Here is a 23,394-nt window from a genome sequence, read left to right on the forward strand (position 1 = left end):
CATTTTGTGGCTCATTCCTTTTTTTAACGAACGCCCCGTGATTTCTTACGGTTTTGAGGGGCATTTCTGAGCACATGGGAGCATGGTACAATACAAAGTTCACATTATTTTCATGTTTTCCCACTGTTTTTAGTGTTTAACTATTTTTCCACATTCTGGAATCTAACCCCCCTTTGCCCATAGGCATAATGCCTCGTTACTCACAGCAGGAGGAGAGGAACTGAACCCCCAGGAGTAATGAGGTTTGCCTTTATTGCCTCATGCACTTGAGCTATGAATAATCGTTACTGCTACACCATAAGGAGCAACAGGATGCATCATGCATGGAAGTGTGCTGCAGTCCTATGAAAGCAAAAAATGTTGCTCACCAGTGAACATGTATTAATCAGAGTCTAGATCAAGACTGCTACATATGATTTATTCCATTCAAACACATGTTCTTTTCCAGTGGCTTAGTCTGTTACTCAAAACTATTTCTCACCAAGCTTCTCTGTATATATTTTAAAAAGACTACTCTCCCAAACCAAAAATCTCTTTCAAGACTTGGGTTTTGTAAAGTCCTATAACACACATACATACATACATACATACATACATACATACATGTATATGTATATGTATATGTATATGTATATGTATATGTATATGTATATGTATATGTATATGTATATGTATAGGCTTGGGGGAGGTTGAAACAGGCATATTAGTCAATGCAAGTGGGTGAATATTGCTCAAAATTCTATTCCTACTGCACTGATTCAAACAAGGATGTGTTGCCCAGTTGGTATCCTATCAGCAGCCCTTGCACATTTACATCACAACAATATGGCAGGTGGGGAGGGTCAAACAAGTCCAGAGGCAGCTCTCGTTTCTTTAGAGTAGTGCCTAACTTGCACTTTGAGCCAGGTGCTAGAAAAATCTGTTAAGACTGAAGTTCTCAGACAACACTCACGTATGGAATAGGGAACCTCAATTGAGCGATGTTAAGATTCTTTTTCAGTGGGATAGTTATTCTGTTTGGCAACACCAATCTGGAAGCTATAAGATCTTGGATTAAGGAGTCTGACAATACACTGAAAGGAGGGGAAAAAAACCACACATTTATGTTTTTAAAAATACATTGTACGATGGATGCATTTAAGGCCAATTTTCATACAAAGCTTTTATACAAGAAATGCAAATTGCTCATACAATTTCCTTCAAAGCTCTTTTAAAATACCACCAGATTCAAGAACAGCAGAATCGATACCATTTGTCTGACATGTATTTCAATGCATGACATGCTTTGACAAATTAGTGCATATGGTTTTCATGTTCACATTTACCAAAGCACGAGATTTAAAAAGGGAAAAAGGTATACCACATGCAGTGGTGAAGGTGTCATTCTTTCCAGCTAGCCAAAATTAATGTAAATGATGTACAAAGCCACAAGACTAAAAAAATCATTGCAATGAAAGTCTGAGTTAACTCTCACATGCAAATTATATTTCCCCGTGTTTAATAGGACATTATCTTGGCTTAGCCCTAGGGCACCAAGCTATAATGGCAACATCAAACAAAAGCTCTCTTGCTACAAAGCCAAGCAGCTGAATGACAATACTAAATCAATACAGGATTTACAGAGTAAACAAATAAATCCTCACCACTGCAACAGCAGTACCATAATCTGTATACAGGGAGCCATGGTACATCTCCCTCCACACTCACACACACTTATTGGAACTTTCCCCTTGGAAAGACTTATTGGACACTTATTGGAACTATCTAACACACTTATTGGAACTATCCCCATCACAAGCTGTTGGGGATATCTGACAGCAAAAGAGAAAAGTTAACACTTACCTTATACCTGGAGCATCTAACAGGTTGGTCAGTCCTGCCCAACTGATTTCTAAATGCTTTATTGAATGTTTAAGTTTAAAAAATAAAAGTGGGGGGAGAGAGAAAAACATAGCAAGTTTAACCAGTGGGCGTGAAAAAACCCATTATAAACAAAACACAGAAGGTAGTATCCAGACTAGTTAGTCAGGACTAAACACCAATGGAATCAATGAGCAACTCCCATTAATTTCAGTGGACCTTAACCATAACTAATATAGTCTGGATGCTACCCACTACCAACAAAAAGTAATACTGAAAGTGAAATCCAACACTATCATGTTCACTGGAATTAGTGCTGTTAACATTGCTTAAGATTCTTCAGACATTTGAAATATGCCAATAAACATTCTTTCCACTGGTCTCTAATGTGTGTGGCATTTTGGTTTAGTATGAACCCTGAGGAGTAGTCTTTTATATATATTGAAGTGTTTGAGCAAAATAAAGTTATACTTTCTGATGACCTACAGCTACCTAATTTGCAACTGTGATGAAACATACATGCAGAAGCTGGAGACAGAGTGATGGAGAGTGTGTGAGCAAGAGTTGCCATAGAACCAAGCATGGAATGTTCAGGGAGGGATTTAAATAAGGACAGTTGGTGACAGTTAGAGAGGGTGCTGGAGCTGGAAATTAGGAGAGAGAGGTTGGACAGAACTAGCTGAGAGAGAGACTGATTTTGTGTGGCAAATGAACAAGGGAGATTGTTCAGGGATTTGTGAGAGATTTGGTCGGTGAATGTGTGGAGACTGTAGAACTAGCAGTACACTGGTGCAGTGCTATAGAAATCTGGAGTGTTCAGCCTGGGAAAGAAACCTTGAATAAGAAAGGTTTCCAGAAGTGAAAACTCCTGGAGGCTTTTCACACAGGGCTTTTATTTTGAATTCACTCCTGATTGGAGTGTGCCAGTCCACACATTAGCTGGATTTACCCTGAGGTCCCTGCGGGCTATCAGGGACCAGGACAGACAGAACTTTGTTTCCCCCCGAATGGAGGCTGTAAATTTTGGCTTAGCCCGAAGTATGTCTGGTTTTTAAAAAATCCTCAAGTTTCAGAGGCTTTTGAAAAAAACCCAGGCGTTTCTGTTTTGTCCCACAGTTTTCTCTGATATGTTTGGAGTGGTCATGCCAGTAAATCAGCGTTTTTCAAAACTCAATGAAGGGGAGTTTGACAGCTGTTTTGGGTATGGTCTGCTCTAAGTGATTTGAAATTGTAAGTGCTGGGGGCAGGGTGTTGTTGCAGATTGGCTGATACTCTGTTGAGAGAGGGGGAGGGAGAAATTCCTGAGTTAAACACAAGCACAGACTGCAGAATGTGTGTCTTGCTATGTTTTACATAGGCTTTAGATATCCAGAATGGATGTAACCTGAACCCTTTGTAGTCTAAGCTGATTCTATTAGGTGTGTGTGGGGGGGAGGCGGTTTAAATATTGTGTGATGAAGGCCATCTCTCACAAGAGGCAAGAGTTAAGCATCCTGCTGTTTGATCCAGCTGTTTGGCAACTCGTTATGCTGGTCTTGCACTCTTAGTTGTCAAACTATTTAAAAAACACACACACACCTCTCTCCCTCTGTGGTGTGATTTCTGACTGGTTGGAGGGAAAACCCGGACCAGGTAGGTGCGAACGCACAGGAAAAAGATCTGCCAGGGAGTGCGGGGAGGAACCGATGGCTATGTGAACTGTCCATTTAATCCCCTGAATTAAACATCTTGCGAATCTGCTGTGAAGCAGATTTGTTCTTCAGATACCCCAAAGCATAAAGCCATGTGTGAATAACCTCCTGATAACAGACAGAAAGGTCTGGGTTATTTCACCAAGTCTGCAAACCAAGTTTAAATACCTCTGTCCCAAGTTATACCCCTCTCTAAGTGTTATACGATAAAGAAGGAAAAAGCATTTTGAGTCCAACTACTGTCTTATTTAGCAATGTTGTAGAGAAGTGCCTTGTAGAGATCTTTTATTTCAATCGTAAACAAACTTATTCTTATTTTGTTCTACATTTTAAGCCTTGTTCCTTTTCTGCACTGAACATATATGCCTATCCTGCACTCATGAGGCTATGTGACCAAGGAGTTAAGTACTGAGAGCAGGGTAATAAATAACCATACAGTGGCAGCAAAAGAAAGTCATAACTTAATAAATTCCCAGAACATAGAGACCAAGTTGATATAAAATAATATAAAACAAATTACCTCCCTGGACTTGGGAGGGGCATCAGAGTGGGTTTCTGACAGGAATACACAATCCTGCCACTTAAAATTAGCTGAATGCACTACTTCTTACACCAGAATGTACTCAGGAAAAAAGAAGAAATTCTGAATATAATCATATTTTAAAGACAAACTTCAAATGACCTCTTTAATGCAGAAAAGAATTAAAACAACTTACAGATTTTTTCACAAAACATGTAAGCTAAAACAAAACCGAGCAAATGTTTTGGTGTAATACACCATCCTCGGTACTCCATCATCAATGGATGGAGAAGGAGTGTGTATTACACCAAAACCTTTTCCTCGGTTTTGTTTTAGTTTACAAGTTTTGTGAAAAAGTCTAAGTTATTTTAATTCTTTTCTGCATTAAAGAGGTCATTTGAAGTTGGTCTTTGGAACAGTGCAAAGTGTATTTCATTGCTGCGATATCATATTATGACTGTTATTCTCAGATTTTTAACACTCAATAACCCAATCAATAATTCAAAAACAATATCACACCCAAGAGAAGCAGAAGATCTTTCTCAGATTCAGATTAAAATTTACCATATATGGCCATTATTCAATAAAATGAATAATGTAAAGTTGAAATACTACAAATTTCAAACTGTTCTTTTACTTCCTTTTGGCCAGCACATTAATAAAAAATTCTATTACATATATTTAATTTCTTGAATTTTCCTAGAAGTGTAATCTATGCAAAATGACTTGGCCCAGTCAACAACAGGCCTCACCTACTAGTTCTAAATGAACTCCAATTACTCATAAATACTGGAGCACTAGAGAGTCACACAGTCATTTCTAATTCCTACCCATTATGGAGGCTTTATGTCTGCCATCATGAATGAGCCAAACACAACATGGCAGCTTTGGGGCAACCATGTGATCACAAGGAGATGAGTAAGCAAGGCCTCTCTAACTTGCTTTTGCTAGAGGCCCATCATACTGCCTGAATTCTTCCCACGTGCTTGGTATGTGAGGGCCCATAGATTCAACTTGTGGTAGCTTTCTCGGTATACCTAATTAATGAACTAATTTCTGAACTTACATTGTGGGTTTTTAGGAATGGTGTTACAGTTTATTTGGATGCTGTTTACTGTGAAATAGGCAGAGGCATTTTACCTTTCCTACCTAATGTGAAACATTTATACCTCTCCTGCAATTGCTGCACCGGTTGCCCATTCGCTTCCGAGTTCAATTTAAGGTCCTGGTTCTGGCCTTCAAAGCCTTGCGGAGCTTGGCGCCTCTCAACCTACAGACCCGCCTCTCCCACTCAGTTACATCCCGTCCAGTTAGATAATCTCAGATGGCCCTTTTGTCGGTCCCTGATTTCCGAGAGGTTCGGGGCTCTAGGACCTGCAAAAGGGCTTTTTCGGTTGCTGCCCCATTTCTTTGGAACTCTCTTCCCATTCAGATCCTTTTAGCCCCTTCCTTATGAATCTTCAAATCTCTATTAAAGACTTTTCTTTTTTGCCAGGCTTTTGCCCTGTAGTTTATTGGTTTTTCTTTAGTTACTTTAGTTTTTAATTTAGAATGTAATTTTTAATGTTGCCTTGTTTGCATGTTTTTGTACACCACCCAGAGTCTTCGGCATGGGTGGTATATTAAATGTTTCTAATAAATAGATTAATTAATAAATAGGGCAGAAAGTAGATCGTAATCTATTGTGAGATCTCTGCATAACTTGCAATAAATGAGCAAGGTCTCCAACTCTCAATTGATTAGCAATAGCAATAAGCAAAAAGGTGCTTCATTTCCTAAACTAGGCTGCTGAAATGAATAAAAGCATGGAGGGGGGACTTGGAGTGGATTTTTTGTGTAGAGGGAGGGACTGTGCGGTCAGTTCCGATACCAAAATTGAATTCCTAGGCTCAGAAGCACCTTGTTCCTTAACTCTGAATGTATGTTCAGTACCCCGAGAGTCACTATTTTCCACTTGGCTCCAGTCAGTGGACCTCAGGGTTCTAGTAAAAAAAACAAGTAGCTCTCATATGCCGGAAGTCTGCTCCCTCCTGCACAGGGTGAACAGAATGCATGGCCAGCAGACAAGTTAAGCATCTTTCTGGGGGGATGTAAAATGAGAAAAACCTCACTTGGCAAGTCTCACTGATGCAAAGATCTCTACAGTGTAGAGTTAAGCTGTGCCCACTTCTCCCTGCCCCAAATAATTTTACTTTAAATTATTCCTCACGTTTTTAGAATGCAGCAGAAGGCATATGAACACCTCATTTGTCAACCACTTTTACTCTGTGCCTACTTTTCTCATCACATTATAAACCCATACCCCTCAGCCAAGTTACGGGGGCTAGTTTACTTTTTAGCTAACAGGTCGCCTTCCCCACCCACCACCCCGGGCAGCAGCAACTCCTTCCATAGCAACAGTCAATTGACATAGTTGCCAAGTCACTTGTGGTGAACAAGAATTGGCTTCAGCTGAGAGGCAGGGAGTCTTTTGCAAGTGGAAAGAGTGGGTTCTTTTCTTTCACCTCACTCAGAGGCCATCTCTGTGCCACAAATTATCAATATGGAAATATGGGAGCAGGTGGGCTATAAGCAATTCTATGGGTTAATTAAGAATTTCTCTGAGGAAATGTAGGTTAAAAATGTAAACAAAAAAAAAATAAAAGTTGCACATAAGGCTGTGCAGTTGTGTCAGTCCAACAGGCATGTTGGAAGGAGTTCCGCCATAACAGGAGTCTTCCCCTGGCAGCTGGAACTCCAACTAAAATCTCTCCTATCATGGCAGAACTTTGTTGAAGTAGTGATATTCCTGTCAGATCAAGTTAAATGGCTAGCGAGTTGAGAAGCGGCACACTGACTTTGTCCGACAGGAATGTCAGAAAATGGCATTCTCAGTTCAACGGAAATCAGCCTAGCAATTTTGGGGAAACTACATTGGCCCACCTGACAATTTTTCTGTGGGGTTGTATCCAACATTTTTTAGGATGCATACAGGCCTAATTGCCCATATCTTGCATATTATTTCAGTTAAACTGACACTACATGGTTACCTCTACTGTAGCCAAATATGTCTTATTTTCTTAGCATCATTACTGGCAATATTTTATTACTGTATTTTAGAGCCTTTATATAAAAAAAGTTTTCTCCCAGTTAAAAAAAGACTGTTTAAACAGACGAGCCACTGCATTTTGAGTTCTATGTGACTGAAGCAATTTTAGAAGGTCGACATTTAAAATTCCTTTAAGAAAGCAATGGTTAAATAAGATGAAGTGAAGCAGATATTAAGGAGGGACATTCTGGTTCCTAGAATTAACTACAGACTTACAGGTTTCTGGATAAAGAATATAGTTACAGCTCCAAAGAAAGGTGCATCTGTCAGAAGAGGCTCCAGTATAACTCGTAATGTTCCATACAACTGCAAGAGAGATGAAGGATAAGACTGTCAGGTGAGGGGGATGGCAAAGTAGGATAAGCAGCTGAAAGTGTTCAATAAATGCCCACCTGGATTCCTTTCACTCCCACTTTGAACTTCGATAATTCCATGTGAATTTCACAGTCCCCTATATAACTGAGAAAGAGTTGGAGTTAGTAGGTGGCTAGCCTGCAAAAAAAAAAAAAAAAGACACAAGATGGCTCATGTTCTCCTCATTGTTCCAAGGGGCTGAACGAAGTTGCAATCAGTTAGTACAAAGTCATAAAACCAAGAAGATTTTAACTTCTTGAGAGGTGAGCTTCTCCTCTGAGCAAAAGGGTATGGACAAGATTCCTGGCATGAATCAAGTTTCTAAGGCTTCCAAACAAATACTTCTTAGAATTCATTTACCTTTTCTGTTTTGGGATAGTTGTCTGATATTTTAGACTGATTTATTGTCCTGCCAACCCTAAATATTTTCTAACACCTGATAGTATACTATTTTAAACCAGAGACCTTTCTGATCTCAATAGGGCTTACATCAAAGTAGCCCTGCACCTATGCAAGCTGCAGATGTCCCTTCTGCTTCTACCAGTATTGGGAGCAATACAAAACTAGAACAACAAAGAACTCTGAGAAGCTGGTTTTGAAGGCAGTCGTCAATTAGCAAAGGTCTCCGATCTTCAGTTAAAACTGAAGACTTTGCATATTTGCTTGTGAGTTTATGCTGCTTAAAGAGATCTGTTTTGGGCAACGGCATTGTGCCTGCTGGGAGATGTGACAAGTCCTCCATTGAGGGACAAAATGATGAAATACCCCAGTGTTCTCACAGTATGCTGCAGCTTCCAAACATGATGCCAGAGACATCTGCACTATGTTCATCCAGCTTCTTTTCCTATGCATGTAGAGGAAAAATGCCCATGTGATGCTCTGGTGGTGTAAATGTTGGTTGACTTCAGGTCCCAACATTGCATGGAACTTTGCTCCATGCCACAAAAAAAGACCTGAAATTGATCTGTCATGCTTCTGAATTAATAAGTACATATACAACAACTCCTATGAAATTAGCTTACAACATCCAACATAGCAGCATGACAAATGCAAATCAGTAAGTCACTCCAAAGTGAACTCAGCTCAGCTAAAGTTCATGTCACAAGATCTCCAAAGTGTTTAAACTAAACTTGCATTTCCTGTCTGCTCTGCATCCACGTGCATCTCTTCCCCTGCTTTCAAAATCTTCTGCATACGTCACATCCTATTTCACATCAAACTGGTTTTTTCAGATGACAACATGCTTGTTCAAATCCACAACTCTCCCATTTGCTCATATCCAAGAAGCCCTTTGTCAAATGTGGTGTGGAAAGCAAGAAAATGTTCTGCCCAAAGTTAAGTGAAGTACAGAAATCATTCGATGCATACAACTCTGACTGCAAAATATTATATTTTGGGGTGGTGATGGTGCAGAATTCAGAGGTTCCTGAGCAATATAAGCAGCAAATTCAGATAAATCTCAGATCAGTTTATCCAGAAATAGACTGAGGACCATCTCTCAGACTAGAAGTAGAAGCAGGTACATGGCAAAATATTTAGCATTTACTCGCTACTTCCCTGCATTGAATGCTGCACCTGCACACCATTTTGTTGTTGTTAGGTTTACACACCTAACATCATGATGTTGAATGTTGCTCAGTGTGACATTTCCCAAGCCCACCCACAACTCTTGAGGAAGCCACTGGTGTGTTGGGCCCCCCTCTCCTCACAAATCAGGTACATCCCAACTCTGGTAGCTGGCAAAGCAGCTCTGTTAACGGTGGTGGCAACAGGAGCAGAAAGGTTGAGTTGTGCCAGGAAAGGGGATAGGAAGAGGAAGGGGGGAGGGAGGGGAGGGGTGAAAATATCACTTCAGTCATTCTCTCCCTAAGGAGGGAAGGCGATTTCTACGACTTGTTTGTCAGAAGGATATGACAGGATACAGTAAGCCAAAGCCTACTACTAGATTTAATCTGATATCTATTTCTCAAGTGACTTCCTATGCCACAGCACAAGACACAAGCACAAGACACAAGGCGATTAAATCCATCATGTCTCAGTCATACATTGTGGTCTGCTGGGAACAAACATGAGTCACTTCAGAAGCACTGAGTAACTCCAATGCCCAAAGTGTACTAAGCTCACAAAAATCCCAGCTCCCAGCTGATTTGGGAAGATTGCAAGGCATATCCTTAGGCAGGAAGAAAAAAAGCCTTCCCTTCAACCACCTCCTCCAGTTAAGCTTATTGGATCCACACACAAAAAGACTGTGGTAATTGCACTCGTTACCATTCCCAAACTACACTCATTCTAACAATCTGTGTGTTCCATAACACACTGTTTCAAAAGTAAATTATGCTGAGCAGGAACCACATCCGGCATATTATCAGTCCATCAGAAATTTCAGATGCAGCTTGTGTCTTTTACCCATGATTACACTAGTAGAAACAAATGATGTCATCACGTGCCATTTTGTGGGTAATGCAATGCAATATGAATGAGTTACATCAAGTTCTGCAAATAGGTATGTTTCACAAGAGTTAAAACTAACAGAATAATGTACAATGAAGCAGTTAAACTGGACTCATTTCATAAGCAACAAAGTCAGGCCAAATATGATCAGCTCAATCATACCACACTAGTGATACCACACTATCAGACTTGTGCACACTAATCTAAACACTATCTAAACAACTGGACAAGCAATATTGTAATAGCCAAACAGAAATTTAAGGGTGGCTTCACATGCAACAATGACAAACACATGCTCCCAGTACTTCTCCCTCTTCAATGTCATTGAACCTGGAAATGCTCTGTTTCCTGCCCAACATTCATAACCTACTGTTGTATTCTATCCAGTAATCTCTTATGTTTTGTTGTTTAGAAGTTTGTCCCAGAGGGGGTCCTGTAGAGAGTGTGGGGATAGAGGAGTCAGAAAGGAAAAAGGGAGGGGAAGGAGAAAATTGAGTTGTTTCTGAATACACTCTTAGTTAAAACTACATGAGATTACTTTGTGTTTGTGAGAGAGGCAGATATAAAACACCTACATATGAAATTTGGCAAATAATGTTGGGCAGTGGAGGAAACCTGATACTGCCAACCCATCTTTTCCGGGTTCTAACAACATTGGAGAGGCAGAAGTGCCAGCAGTGTGTGCTCACCAGGAGCTAGTGGTTCCCTCCTACTTGCCACTGTTATGTGTGAAGCCAGCCTAAGTGTCTGGAAACAGAAAAACCTACTTTTCCCATATTAAGAAGGGGCATATGTCATATTGCGCAAACATTTCCAGTTCCCCTGAAAAAAATGCACCCCTCCTATTTAGCAATTTTACAGCCTTTCGCAGAAGGGTAGAAGCTATTTATAGATGGAACACCCCACCACCACCACCGCCGCCGCCAAGAAAAGGGCCAACACTCCCTCACTCCAATGTAGCTAAGCAGAGCTGACTGGCAAGGGCAGAATGGAGCTACATATTCACATTTGCACCCACAGCCACATTTTGCCTCAACTAGTCATGCATAACTATGTATGACTGAATTTCTTAATCACTATGTGAGAAGGAGTCTAATGAGAGTGTGGGGGAAAATATAAAAAATGGTTGGAATTTAAAACTCCATTATGGCTAACTCCAATTGAAGCTTTAGCACGTAAAGAGATAAATATGCAACCTCATTGGGGTACCTATAGGGATTTGTTATGTTTCCAAGAAAAGGGCTGTAAGTTAAAAAACCTAACTGAAGTACAAAATCTGGTTAGTAACTGGTTTCACTACCATCAGTTAAATGAAATTTATAAGAAAGATCTTAAAGTTGGATTTGAGGATCAAATGTCGAGATTTGAGAAGGAGCTGTGTGAAAATGATGACAAATTAGTTTCTAAGATGTATAAGCTGCTGCTTCTGGAGGAGACAAGAGATGAAGTGGTTAAAACGACTATGATAAAATGGGCTCAAGATCTGGGTCACAATATAGATATGGCAGCTTGGGAAAAATTATGGAAAATGGATTTAAAGTTTACTGCATGTTATACATTAAAAGAAAATTATTATAAGATGATGTACAGGTGGTATTTGACACCCAAAAAATTAGCATTAATGTATAAAAATGTTCCAAACAAATGCTGGAAATGTGGACACTGTGAGGGAACTTTTTTTCATATGTGGTGGTCTTGTGGGAAGGCAAAGGCTTTCTGGGATATGATATATAATGAGTTGAAGAAAAATTTTTAAATGACATTTCCTAAGAAACCAGAATCCTTCCTGCTGGGAATAACGCAAGGAGAGTTTTCCAGAAGGAATTTAACAACCTTTATGTATGCAACCACGGCGGCTAGCATACTATATGCGCAGAAATGGAAGAACAATGAAATGCCCTCAAAAGAAGATTGGCTGATAAAAACTTTGGAATATGCTGAGATGGCAAAACTTACAGTACTGATATGGGATGAAAACCTGGAATGTTTTAAAGAAGATTGGAAACCATTCTTACTATACTTAAAGAACTATTTTTCTAATATTGATTTTTCAGCAGGGTTTGAAATTTAGTAATAATAGCAGGTTGAGTAGAGTAAAATCGAGTTTGTAAGGTATAGGATATATCTTTTGAATTACTATAGCAATGGTTGAATTGTATAATTAGTGATTCGCACAGATTGGCGAGCGGGAAGTCAACATTTGTTTAATTGGATGTAATGAGATTGTTAGGATATTGTAAAAACCAATAAAAATTTTAAAAGCGAAAAAAACTATGTATGACTGAAGACAGATCAGGGTTAAGAGCTTGCCTCACAGCATTAGTGGACAATGGAACGATTCGTGCAGCACATCAAGACAAACACATTCCTGCTTCTGTGGGCAACAAGGGTGACATTCCTCTCTTCATCTGCCATTCAGAGGGAGGACAATGACAGGCTTTGTTTGCCCTCATGCAGCCAAAGCTGATTGGCTCTGTTCTGTAGCGCCATAATATAATAATAATCAGTATGTAATCCCCAATCATTTGAGATCATGCCGTAAAAAAGCCCTTCCAAGCAAAAGGAAAATGGCACCGAAGCAGCCAGTTGGGGAAACAATGGCTGTGAATGGGCAGGAAAAAGAAATGAAGGTAAGACTCTTCCCCACCCCTCCCACAAGAGGCTCTCTCTTCCCCTGAAGCAGCAATTTGCATATTGAAAATCAAACCTCACAACAAATTCAACTTGCTACTCAAATCCACTAGCTTCTCCCTCAACCACACACACTTGGTCAGTAAGGCATACTTGCCCACATTTAACTCATTTGGTTCTGTTGGTCAGATTCAGCCACACTGAAGGTAATTTTTTCCATTTACAGGTAAATGGAAAATATAAAGATTCCAGCTGCTTCCACTTTTCCCCTAAGGAGAATCTGGCAGCGATTCCCAATTCAAGAGCGGGAAGGCAAGGCATGTTGCCAAGGCAGGGCAGCATTCTCCAAGGTGCTAAACTGGAAGGGCTGGTTTTTCTGTCCACTTGAATCCTCCCTCTGCTGGGACTGTTCATTATTTCAGCAGGCGAGTTTGCCTCCCAGTCCTCTGCGAGTCATAAGGAGGACTGATCAATACTAGCCAAGCAAGACTGACCTATTTGTAGTGGAAAGCTACCTCTTCATCACTCAAAACCCAAGGGGACACCTGTTTTGTTGGCTCTCTTTTGCACATACATAGCCAAAGAACAAAGGGCTGTCCAGTGTATTCTTCCTCCAAAGCTTTTCAACAATACATTTAGTAAAGAGCTAGTCTGAATTGCACAAAAGAGCAATGTTCTCAAAATACATAGTTTTAACACTTTTGGAATCTGTGGTTTTGTGTGTGTACACAGTGCTTGGCATCATACTGTGTACAGGGAAGACCAAAAATTCTAAAGTATTACAGAAGCAGAACTTGCCTCATAATCTAAAGGTGAGAAGTTTTGGTAGTGTGTTGTAGCCTCAGTTTGCTTTGCACTGGAAGAAGAACTGAGGAACATCCAGACTAGTGCTTATGTCATTCCCCCCACCGCAGCCCTCATTTCATACTTTTTAAAGATTATGCCTGGAAGCTTACTTTTGTTTTGTTGTTTTAAAGATAGAAAGCCAAGATTGCTGGGATGCAAAATTCTTCAGCCAATAGCAAGTTTTTGTAGGTTTTATGTACTTGTGCAGAATTATGGAATACACAAAACTCCACTTATGAGCTTTCACAAGGCACTGGCACCTTCATGTTCTTCTGTGCAAGCAAGGCCCCGGGTGCCTACAAATGACTGTTCTGAGGTTGCTGCCTAGAGGTTTACCATAGCCAGTTGTATCCATGCAAGAGACATCACACATCACTCATTATGTGTGACATTTGCTGCCCCTGTATGCAAATACCTTGGTATGATCCTTCTGGGTGGGGTGGGACTATTTATGTTACTGGATTAGGAGGCTGATTTTCTGTAAATTCCATTGTACAGTAATGTAATTCTTTATTACATTACTGTACAATGTAATATAATGTGCAGTACTTTATTGCCACTGTTTCTGATTGTTTGGCTTAGAGTCGTGCCTCTATTTTAGTTTGGATGTTTGTAGAGATATTTGTTTAATATTACGATTATGTTGAACTGTTCAGTTGTCTTGAACTTTCTTTTACACTGTGCATGTATTTGTTTTGACTTGTTGCTTCAAAACAAGTTCACTATCTGACATCCACATCGATTTGGGACTTTTATTTTGAAATTGCTGCTGTGAGTTTCGATTTTAGGGAAGTATAGTTACCCTTGCTATTGCTGCAAGCCACTTGGTGCGTTTTGTGGAAAGCTGGTATACAGATAACCTAAGGAATAAAGGAATGGCTACTTTACTATGCCCAATACTGATCTGAAAGATTGGAACAGATGAGTGATAAGAATGTGCCCCTTGTTGCTGGATGCTGCAGAGGATTGGCTCCCGATGCTGCTGCATGCAAACTACAGCGGCTCATATATTGTGCTCATTGCTGCCTCTGAAGGCACGGCAGGGCTGCTCCATGTCTGCTAAGGAGTATGTCATCACACTTGTGACGGTCCTCCCCACTTATTCCCAATGTGAGTACTATCACAAGCACAATGACATGCCCTTTAGTAGCCACAGAGCAGCCTCACCATTGCACATAGCATGACAGGGATGGGATGTAGAGTGAATCAGAACTAGTAGGCATGCTTCATTGCACAGTATGAGAGCCACTACGTTTACATGCAGGGAGTCTGGAGTATGAATTTGTAGCTACCAAATCCCTTTTTCATCCTTTAGCCAAACAGGGCCATGAGCAAACAAGGACATTGGTATTTGCTACAGAACTGGGCATCTTGACAATCTGTTGTCTCAAAGTGAAAATAATAATAATAATGAGACACTTAACGGGCTTGCATTTACTCTGCCATTTTCAAGTATGCATCACTGGCTCTCAATAGATGAGGTTGCCGTAGGGGGAACAGAGGACAGAAGCCATCATACACCGACTCTTATGTTTCAAATTAGATAGTATCACTCCCTGCAAAGCAATTCAATCTAATGTCTGAATCGGCCCATTGAGGTTACTAAAAGCCAGGTGACTTTCCAAAGATAAGCTATAGGAAGGAAATGAGATATTGTACTACCATATTTGCACATCCAGAACCACATGTCTTCTATCAACTTCTTTGGTATAGGCCTTTACTCCTTTGATTTTAGGGCACTGGAAGCAAACAAGAAATGCACAGCAGTGTTATTATAAGAACTAATATAATCTACAATGCTCTAGATACAGTGGAGAACAAGTATTCAGCTATCAGAATACTTGAGCCATCTTGTTTGTCTTGCCTATGCAAGTCTAAGCTGCCATGTACACTAAGCTGTACAGTACACTGCCATGTACTGTATAAATAAATAATTAAGGGGGGAAAGGGGTGGGAGTGCAAGGCTGTATCTAAATCTTGTTCTGCAAAAAAACCCACAAAACCCCCCCACAACCAATGTGGACTTTTGGAGTGGAGCAAGAAAATGCATCTCACATCTAAAATCCCTCTCAGAGGAGCTCTGATTCTAGACAGGTCTAGTAAGACCCCAAGTTCATTGTTAAAATTAAACTGAAAAGGCGATTCAAGGCAGAAACATGTACAAAAGTACATGGCAAACTTCTTACTGGCCTAAAAGAGCAAAGTGTAGCTAGGATATTTACAGTGCTTGTTTTTGTAAGGTTGAGAGAGCAGGAACCAAGCAATTGGCATCGTTTGTGATGTTGGATGCATGTCCTCTTAGATTTTGACCCTTTCTGCTCTAGCCTGGCCTTGTAGACACACAGTACTTGAAAGCAATCCATGTGTTTGTAATGGGGGTGAGGGGGAATAACTGTCACACAAAAATAGTTCACAGAAGTAAGTTATAACAGAGCATATACTTTCAGTTCAGAACTCCCTTTACCCATGCCCCACCCCTTACAAGCCAAAAGTCCAAACATCAACTAGTTCAGGTTTTTGCTTCCTATGTAATCCCCTTACCTTGTCTCCAAAGTGGACTTTGGTGAATGTACACGTTTTCAAATGCACATGCTTTGCTCTGATTTTTGGTTCAACTTTCTCCTTAAATGTTTTTTCCATGATTGTCCCAAAATATGGCCAGGCCTGTTCAATAACCTAAACAAAGCAAAACACGTTTGAGATCCTTTACGTAGACTGAGAAAAAAGTGATAGAAGCTTAGAGTCATTAAACTGATTTGCAAACACAGTTGAGGATCTCCAACTCAAGGCAAAAGGCAAATAGGCTTTTACTTTCTAAAAAAGAGCCTCAGATTACACACAGACAGGCCACATGCTTCTCATCCAGGTAGATGTGGCTTGCAGTTTATATACTGTTGCCTGTTCAGAGAACGGTTTATCTCCAGAATTGAAAAAATGCCTTGGGTCGTCTTGCTTGACAAAGCTAGCCTTGAATATTTAAAAATCTGGAGACATCCCTCTAAATCAAGGAATGGAATTAGAAACTGGGCTTCTAGATTTTAAAACTTGAAACAGAAATCTGCAGTTTTGTTTGCTTTCTGGTTTTCTAGACAAAGGCTAAGATATCAGATTCCATTTTAAAAAAAACTATAAGCCACTGTTTCTACATCAAAAGCTGGTGCAATGGAATGGCTGAGAGAGAGAGAGAGAGAGAGAGAGAGAGAGAGAGCAAACAAGCTGTGAATGAAGAGCCTAGGTGTTCTTAAGCAAGCCACTTTAGCCCTGCAGATGTCAATGAATATGTGAGGGGGTCAGAATTGCACCTGCTGGCTCTATCCCTAACTCGTTTGTGTGTTTGTGCATGTGTGGGCTTTTGCAAAAGGTCAGATGAACATATGGAGACTTGGAGCACAGCTGAAAGTGCAATCCTACATGTTCATGGATCATAGCATAGCCTTTATTTCGGTCTTTGACCAGCATGGATCATGGAACTGGTCAACTGATCAGGGCTTCTCTGTCTCCTTTATGCAATACGGCATAAATAATAATACTGAATTTTCTTATAGGGCGGTTGTAAGGATTACTGTGGTATATATGGGAAGCTCTGAACACCCAGAAAGCAGAATATAAATGCAAAGTATTATTAATGATTAAAAAGGAAGAACTGAAGTCTCAGCTGATGAACTGTTCTGGAGGAAAATGTAAAGACCAGGTGCTAATATATTCCCTCAACTAAACAAGGACTTAGAACCACAAGCTTCTAAATCAAGCCTTAAAATCTACACATTTTAAGCCTAACAGTGCAACATCTCACTAGAGCAAATATGGATTATTCAATGGATTTTTGTGCCCTGCATTACACAAGTAATTTTAGAGCAGATACAATTCAAGTGTATTTTTCCAGAAAACATTCAGGCCTCACCTTGTTCAGCCATTCCACCCGCTCGACATCAGGGAAATGAACCTGGCAAGCAATTGCAAACAAAAATGAGATTAACTTGCAATATTGGGAGGAAAAGGGTTGTGTGCTCCCCTTCCTTGAACAATGCATATTTATTTATTTAATTTATATACTGCCTGAGTCCAAAGGCTCCAGGCAGTTCACAAAAACAAAGACAAACAAGACCAGCTATTAAAACAAGAATTAAAAAAATCAAACACATTCCAAAATTACAGCAATTAAAAAATATAAACAGCAATTAAAAATTTAAAATTCAGAAATTACCAAAAGCCTGGCTAAAAAAAAAAAAAGTGTCTTAAGGGCTCTTTTGAAGGCTGGCAAAGATGTTAAACCATGAATGTCTATAGGAAGCGCATCCCACAGCCTAGGAGCGACTACAGAGAAAGCACACTCCTGAGTCACCGCTAGACAAGCTGCTGATATATGGAGACAGACCTCTCTTGATGATCTTAACATGCAGTGGGGATCATGCAGAAGGTGGTACTGTCTCAGGTAACCAGGTCCTAAGCTGATTAGAGCTTTAAAAGGTAATAACCAGCACGTTGTATTTTGCTCAGAAACTTATAGGCAGCCAGTGTAGAGCTTTCAATACGGGATTAATATGGTCTCTCCAAGATGACCCAGAGACCAACCTGGCTGCCGCATTCTGTACCAATTGGAGTTTCCGGACTACGTACAAAGGCAGCCCCACATAGAGTGCATTACAGAAGTCAAGTCTGGAGCTTACCAGCATATGTACCACTGTTTTGAGATCATGCATCTCAAGAAACGGGCACAGCTGGCTTATCAGCCAAAACTGATAAAAAGTTCCTCTGGCCACTGCCTCAACCTGAGATACCAGGGAGAGGTATGGATCTAGAAGTACTCCCAGACTGCGAACCTGTTCCTTTTGGGGAAGTGTGACCCCCATCCAGAACAGGGAGATCAAAATCATTTATGGAGTTCTGACCGAACACAATAAGTACCTCCGTCTTATCTGGATTCAGTCAGTTTATTCTCCCTCATCCAGCCCATTACTGCTTCCAGGCAAGGGTATAGGGAGGTTATGCCAGCTCCTGATGATGCTGACATGGCAAAGTAGATCTGGATGTCATCAGCATACTGATAACACCCCACACCAAATCCCCTGATGATCTCTCCCAGCGGTTTCATGTAGATGTTAAAGAGCACTGGAGACAGTATGGAGCCCCGAGGGAACCCACACTTAAGCTCAGATTTGAAGAGCAACAGTCTCCAGTTGACACCATCTGGAATCTGCTCATGAGGTAGGAGCGGAGCCACTGCAGAACAGGGCCTCCCACCCCCAATGCTCTCAGATGTTCCAGAAGGATACTATGGTCAATAGTATTGAAAGCTGCTGAGAGATCCAAAAGGACCTTTATTACAGTCACTAACCAGCACAATATACAAACAGAAGCCCAGCAAAATAAAGCTACAAGGTTATGATACAATAGTTAAGCACATAGTTAAACACAGTTAACAATGATTCTTAATGAACTCCTAGTGAATTTTATTGGCTATTAAACAGAACTTAGCCACATTATAAGATCTCAGAACATTCTGGTCTGCTAAAAGATAATCAAGATAAAAAGAATCTGTACAACCTGGTTGGCAACTAATAAAAGGGGTTATATATTTATGCGGTATATCTAGGTAAAATTGACAATAAAGGAGCACATGAGCTGTTGTTTCAATATCTCCTGATTTGCAGGGGCAAGTACGATTTTATAGGGGATTTTTCAATATCTCCCTTCCAGGACTCCTGTTTGCAAGGCATTGCATTGTGCCTGTGTCAAAGCTCTGCGGTATTTTGGCACGGTTATCTGGTTTAGGTATCTGGTAGGGTTGAAACTCAGAACTTGATTGCCCAAAAGTACACCAACAGGAATAGAGCCTTGATCAATTTGCCGCTCCATGTCATATATTCTTTGTCTGAGTTTGACCCTGGCATTTTCATACCCCAGGGTTCTCAGTGCAAAAGGGAAGAAACCATAATGATGCAGCCTCTCGTCCAGATTTCTTTTACACCTGAAGTGAGAGATGTCCTTTAGTACAAGTAGAGCTAAACCTGCAGGATGGAAAACCAGCTTCAGCCAGAATTTGAAGATATTGATCCATGCTCTGGCCTCTACTTTAAGCAGTCCTGCTTCCAGACATAGGACAGCACTGGGCACACACCGGGGTACCTGAAAAATATTCCTCAGGAACTTAGATTGCACAGTTTCCAGCTTAGAGAAGTTGGAGTATGTGCCAAGTTGAGCTCCATATTGCTCGTACTTTGGCCAAGAGTTTTATTGCAGAGGGAATAAATTGGGCACCCCTGGAGCAATGGAAAGACTGGATTGTTTGTGCACTCTTGTGTGCATTCTGCCATACATATTCTCTGTGTGCACCCCTTCTGCCTGAGGACTGGAATATTACACCAAGGTATTTGAAATACTTGTTCTAACCTGTGCCCATTTAGTGACCAGTTCCGAATCTTTGGTCTCTTCACAAACACCAGAATCTTAGTTGTGTTATAATTAGTTTCTAGAAGTTGTTCTTTGCAATAGGTAGCAAGAGAGCACAAAGACCTATCTTCTTAGACCTATTGGAGTTTGCGAGAGAATGACAGTATCCTCTGCATATAGAAGTATAGCAAGGTGTCTGTCTACTAATTTTGGTGGATAATGGTCTAAATTATCTAGATGGGAGACAAGGGAGTTAATATAAACGTTAAATAGCCGTGGAGCCAGAATACATCCCTGTCTGGCTCCTCTGAACAAAAGGACCAACAGAGTCACAATTCCTCTGTCTATTCCCAATTGGAGATCATCCATCAGACCAATCAAGGCAGTCTCCACCCAATAGCCAGCCCAAAAACCAGTTTGAAATGGGAATATGCAACCAGGGTAGACCCTGCTTAGCTAAGGGGACAAGTCATGCTTGCTACCACAAGACAAGATCTCCTCTACCTTGCTGCTTCAGACCCCATAACTCCTCTGTATACCAAGGGGCTACTTTTAAAGCAGGTCAACACGATTAGGAGTGATCGTATCTACTGCCCTGGTGAGTACCCTATTTCAGGTTCCCATCAGGGCATCAACAGAGTCATTGGCAGCATCAACATTGAGACCCTCCAAGGCTTTTTTAAATCCTACTGGATCCAACCACCTTCTCTGGCAGACCATCATATAGCTCCACCACCCCTGCAAGACTGGATTGTGGCCGTGAAAGCAACCTTAACCAGGTGGTGGTCTGTCTATGACAATGGGAAAACCACAGGAACCTCCACCCATGGAACACCCCCCTGGTCCGAACAAAAGACCAAATTGTGTGTGTGACCAGCAACATGAGTTGGTCCTGAAACTGATTGGGACACGCCCACAGTTGTCTTGGCCTCTAGGAACTCCTGAGCCGCACCAGACAAAATTAGCCCCAAAGTGGATATTGAAATCCCCCAGCACTAAAAGTCTGGGTGCCTCCAACACCAACTCCAAGATCAACTCCATCAGCTCAGTTAGGGAGTCGGTTGGGCAGTGGGTGGACAGGACACCAACAGAATCCCCAATCTATCCCCAGTTCGCAGCCTCAGAAATACACATTCAATATATCAACTATCCCACAGAGGTCCTGGTAAGGGAGATGGTATTCTTATGGACCACAGCTAACACACACACACACACACAGAGCCCACTTCCCCATACCTGCTCCACAACAGAGTAGCCTCGTGGGAGAAGCTTGGCCACTAGCCTCCTAGCCACCAGCCTCCTCACCTCCTCCACCCAGGTCTCACTTATACAAGCTGGGTCAGCTCCCTCATCCACATGTGCAGCTACTGTCCTTCTGCCTTACACTAGGCCTGGGATTTAATTTACAAGCTCTGCTGTAAACAAACTCTTTCCTGGGCATGATATAGTAGCACTTTAAGTTCACAGGTGTTGAGAGAAAGCAGAACTGCTCTGTGGTCAAAACAAACACTCGAGTCACTTTTGCAGCTTCACTTTTGTTGCTCAGTAGCAGATACCATGACATGCAAATAACTGGGCTGGAACAGTTGCAGAAAGCAAATGTCACTGTCTGAGGAAAACCACTACTAAAGAACATCCAAGTGAGAAACCTAAGCTGCAGGCTTGTTAGGCACTCTTTCAGTATCTCCACAGGTAAAATTCGGCTAGTCTGACTATCATGATCTTTGTCAATAGAGGCAGATAACTCAAACCATGGATTTTACAGATGCCAGTATACTGTATACAAAGGAATAACACTATATACAAGACGTTTGTTGATTATTCTGGTTTAGTGGTAAACTAGTCAGATAATTAGCAGGACAAGCATGAAACTTTTTTTGTTGTTGATTCCAAGTGCCCTTCCCATTGGAGGAAAGCACTAAAACATCAAAACATGCCTGAGGCTTTACACACACTGGAAGCTGAGAATTTGTAGGTAACTTATGCAACGCTTTGCTGTTAACCCTGGACTTGTGTTTTCCCCATGGGTACTTTGTGGGAATTACCTTTCCACTGTTCAAGATGTTCCTTTGAAATTGAATAACAAAAAGGTCAGACTGAGGCATTTAGCTTTTAAATATTTCTTTCTGCAAGAACATTCTTATGACAACATTCTCAGTTATTACTGACAAGATTTTCAGTCTTTACTTCATAAAAGTTTTCAGTAACAGAGGAGGGAAAACTGTTTAACCATCCATATTGTGCTTACAGAAACAAGGGGAGGTTCAGATGGCATTAACTAACACAGGAAACTGGATACACAACATTCAGAGATGAAAAAATATTTTGAAAATATTGAAATGGGTGGAAAGATTTTGTGCAGCTATGAATACTACATTTGAGTGCCAGCGTTGCCATGTGCCCAGTACTTAATGTCTGGTCAAAACCTGGGCTTACAAGCCTTGAAGGTAATTCTTGGACTGAGCACTCTTACAGCATTCCTTGATGTTTTGGATGAAGTCATTCAGTGGTTAAGGAAATACACTCGCTATGTGCTCAGAGTTACTCTTTTATGCTATATGCTCTAAGAGTGAGTGTTGACATTAAAAACAGATTCTGATGCCCAACCCTGGCTCAAGTTACACTCTAGCAACATTTGAACCATTTCCAAAGTGCAGGGCTTAATTGGCCTCCTATTCACCCCATAGGTGGAGTTCTGCTTGACTCCTCACATGTCATTGACACTGGGCACAACTGCTGCAAGCCAGGGATTGTGCTAATAGACTAAGGATAGGAATCACCATGCAGATCCTCGGTTACTAGTAGCAGCATCCATTTAGTTATTCGAAAGCCAAAATCACGATTCCATCAGTAATCAACCTGATGCCTTGGCATGTTTTGTAGCCAGCAATAGAACACACCACTTACATTTTAAAAGGAAGATTTGCAAAACATGAAGACTGGATTGGACAGTCAGGGCTTGTGTACTCAAATCTGATAGCATGCAACCAGAAACAATGTTCTAACCAGTCTCCCATATTACCAAAGTTTATGTCCCCAACAGATTATGAAGCAGGACCCACAAGGTTTCCAGGCACCTAAACAATGATTGATTAAGTGCAGTCAAGTTGGTGTCGACTCTTAGCGACCACATAGCTAGATTCTCTCCAGGATGATCTGTCTTCAACTTGGCCTTTAAGGTCTCTCAGTGGTGCATTCATTGCTGTCATAATCGAGTCCATCCACCTTGCTGCTGGTTGTCCTCTTCTTCTCTTTCCTTCAACTTTCCCCAGCATTATGGACTTCTCAAGGGAGCTGGGTTTTCATATAATGTGTCCCAAGTATGATACTGGTCATTTGTGCCTTGAGTAAAAATTCTGGATCGATTTGTTCTATGATCCATTTGTTTGTTTTCCTGGCTGTCCATGGTATCCTCAAAAGTCTTCTCCAGCACCAGAGTTCAAAAGCTTCAATACTTTTTCTATCTTGCTTCTTCAAAGTCCAGCTTTTGCTGCAGCAGTGGACATACATGCTTTGGGTTAAGAATAGCTGCTCCATCTGTACAACTTTAAATCCTGCTGTTG

General features: G+C 40.9%; 1 protein-coding gene across 1 annotated transcript in view; it reads right to left on the bottom strand.

Moving 5' to 3' along the window:
- ESYT3 (extended synaptotagmin 3) overlaps positions 1 to 23,394 on the bottom strand; it is a 56,023-nt gene that overhangs the window by 27,297 nt on the left and 5,332 nt on the right. Inside the window, exons 2-8 of the mRNA XM_053247612.1 lie at positions 17,343 to 17,384; positions 15,983 to 16,117; positions 15,104 to 15,180; positions 7,552 to 7,618; positions 7,376 to 7,465; positions 1,843 to 1,898; positions 953 to 1,073 (exon numbers count right to left, since the gene is read on the bottom strand). Of these exons, the coding sequence (XP_053103587.1) occupies positions 953 to 1,073; positions 1,843 to 1,898; positions 7,376 to 7,465; positions 7,552 to 7,618; positions 15,104 to 15,180; positions 15,983 to 16,117; positions 17,343 to 17,384 (588 nt within the window). The remainder of the gene's footprint in view (positions 1 to 952; positions 1,074 to 1,842; positions 1,899 to 7,375; positions 7,466 to 7,551; positions 7,619 to 15,103; positions 15,181 to 15,982; positions 16,118 to 17,342; positions 17,385 to 23,394) is intronic.

Source organism: Hemicordylus capensis, chromosome 1, assembly GCF_027244095.1.
Source record: "Hemicordylus capensis ecotype Gifberg chromosome 1, rHemCap1.1.pri, whole genome shotgun sequence".
NCBI classification, from domain to species: Eukaryota; Metazoa; Chordata; class Lepidosauria; order Squamata; family Cordylidae; genus Hemicordylus; species Hemicordylus capensis.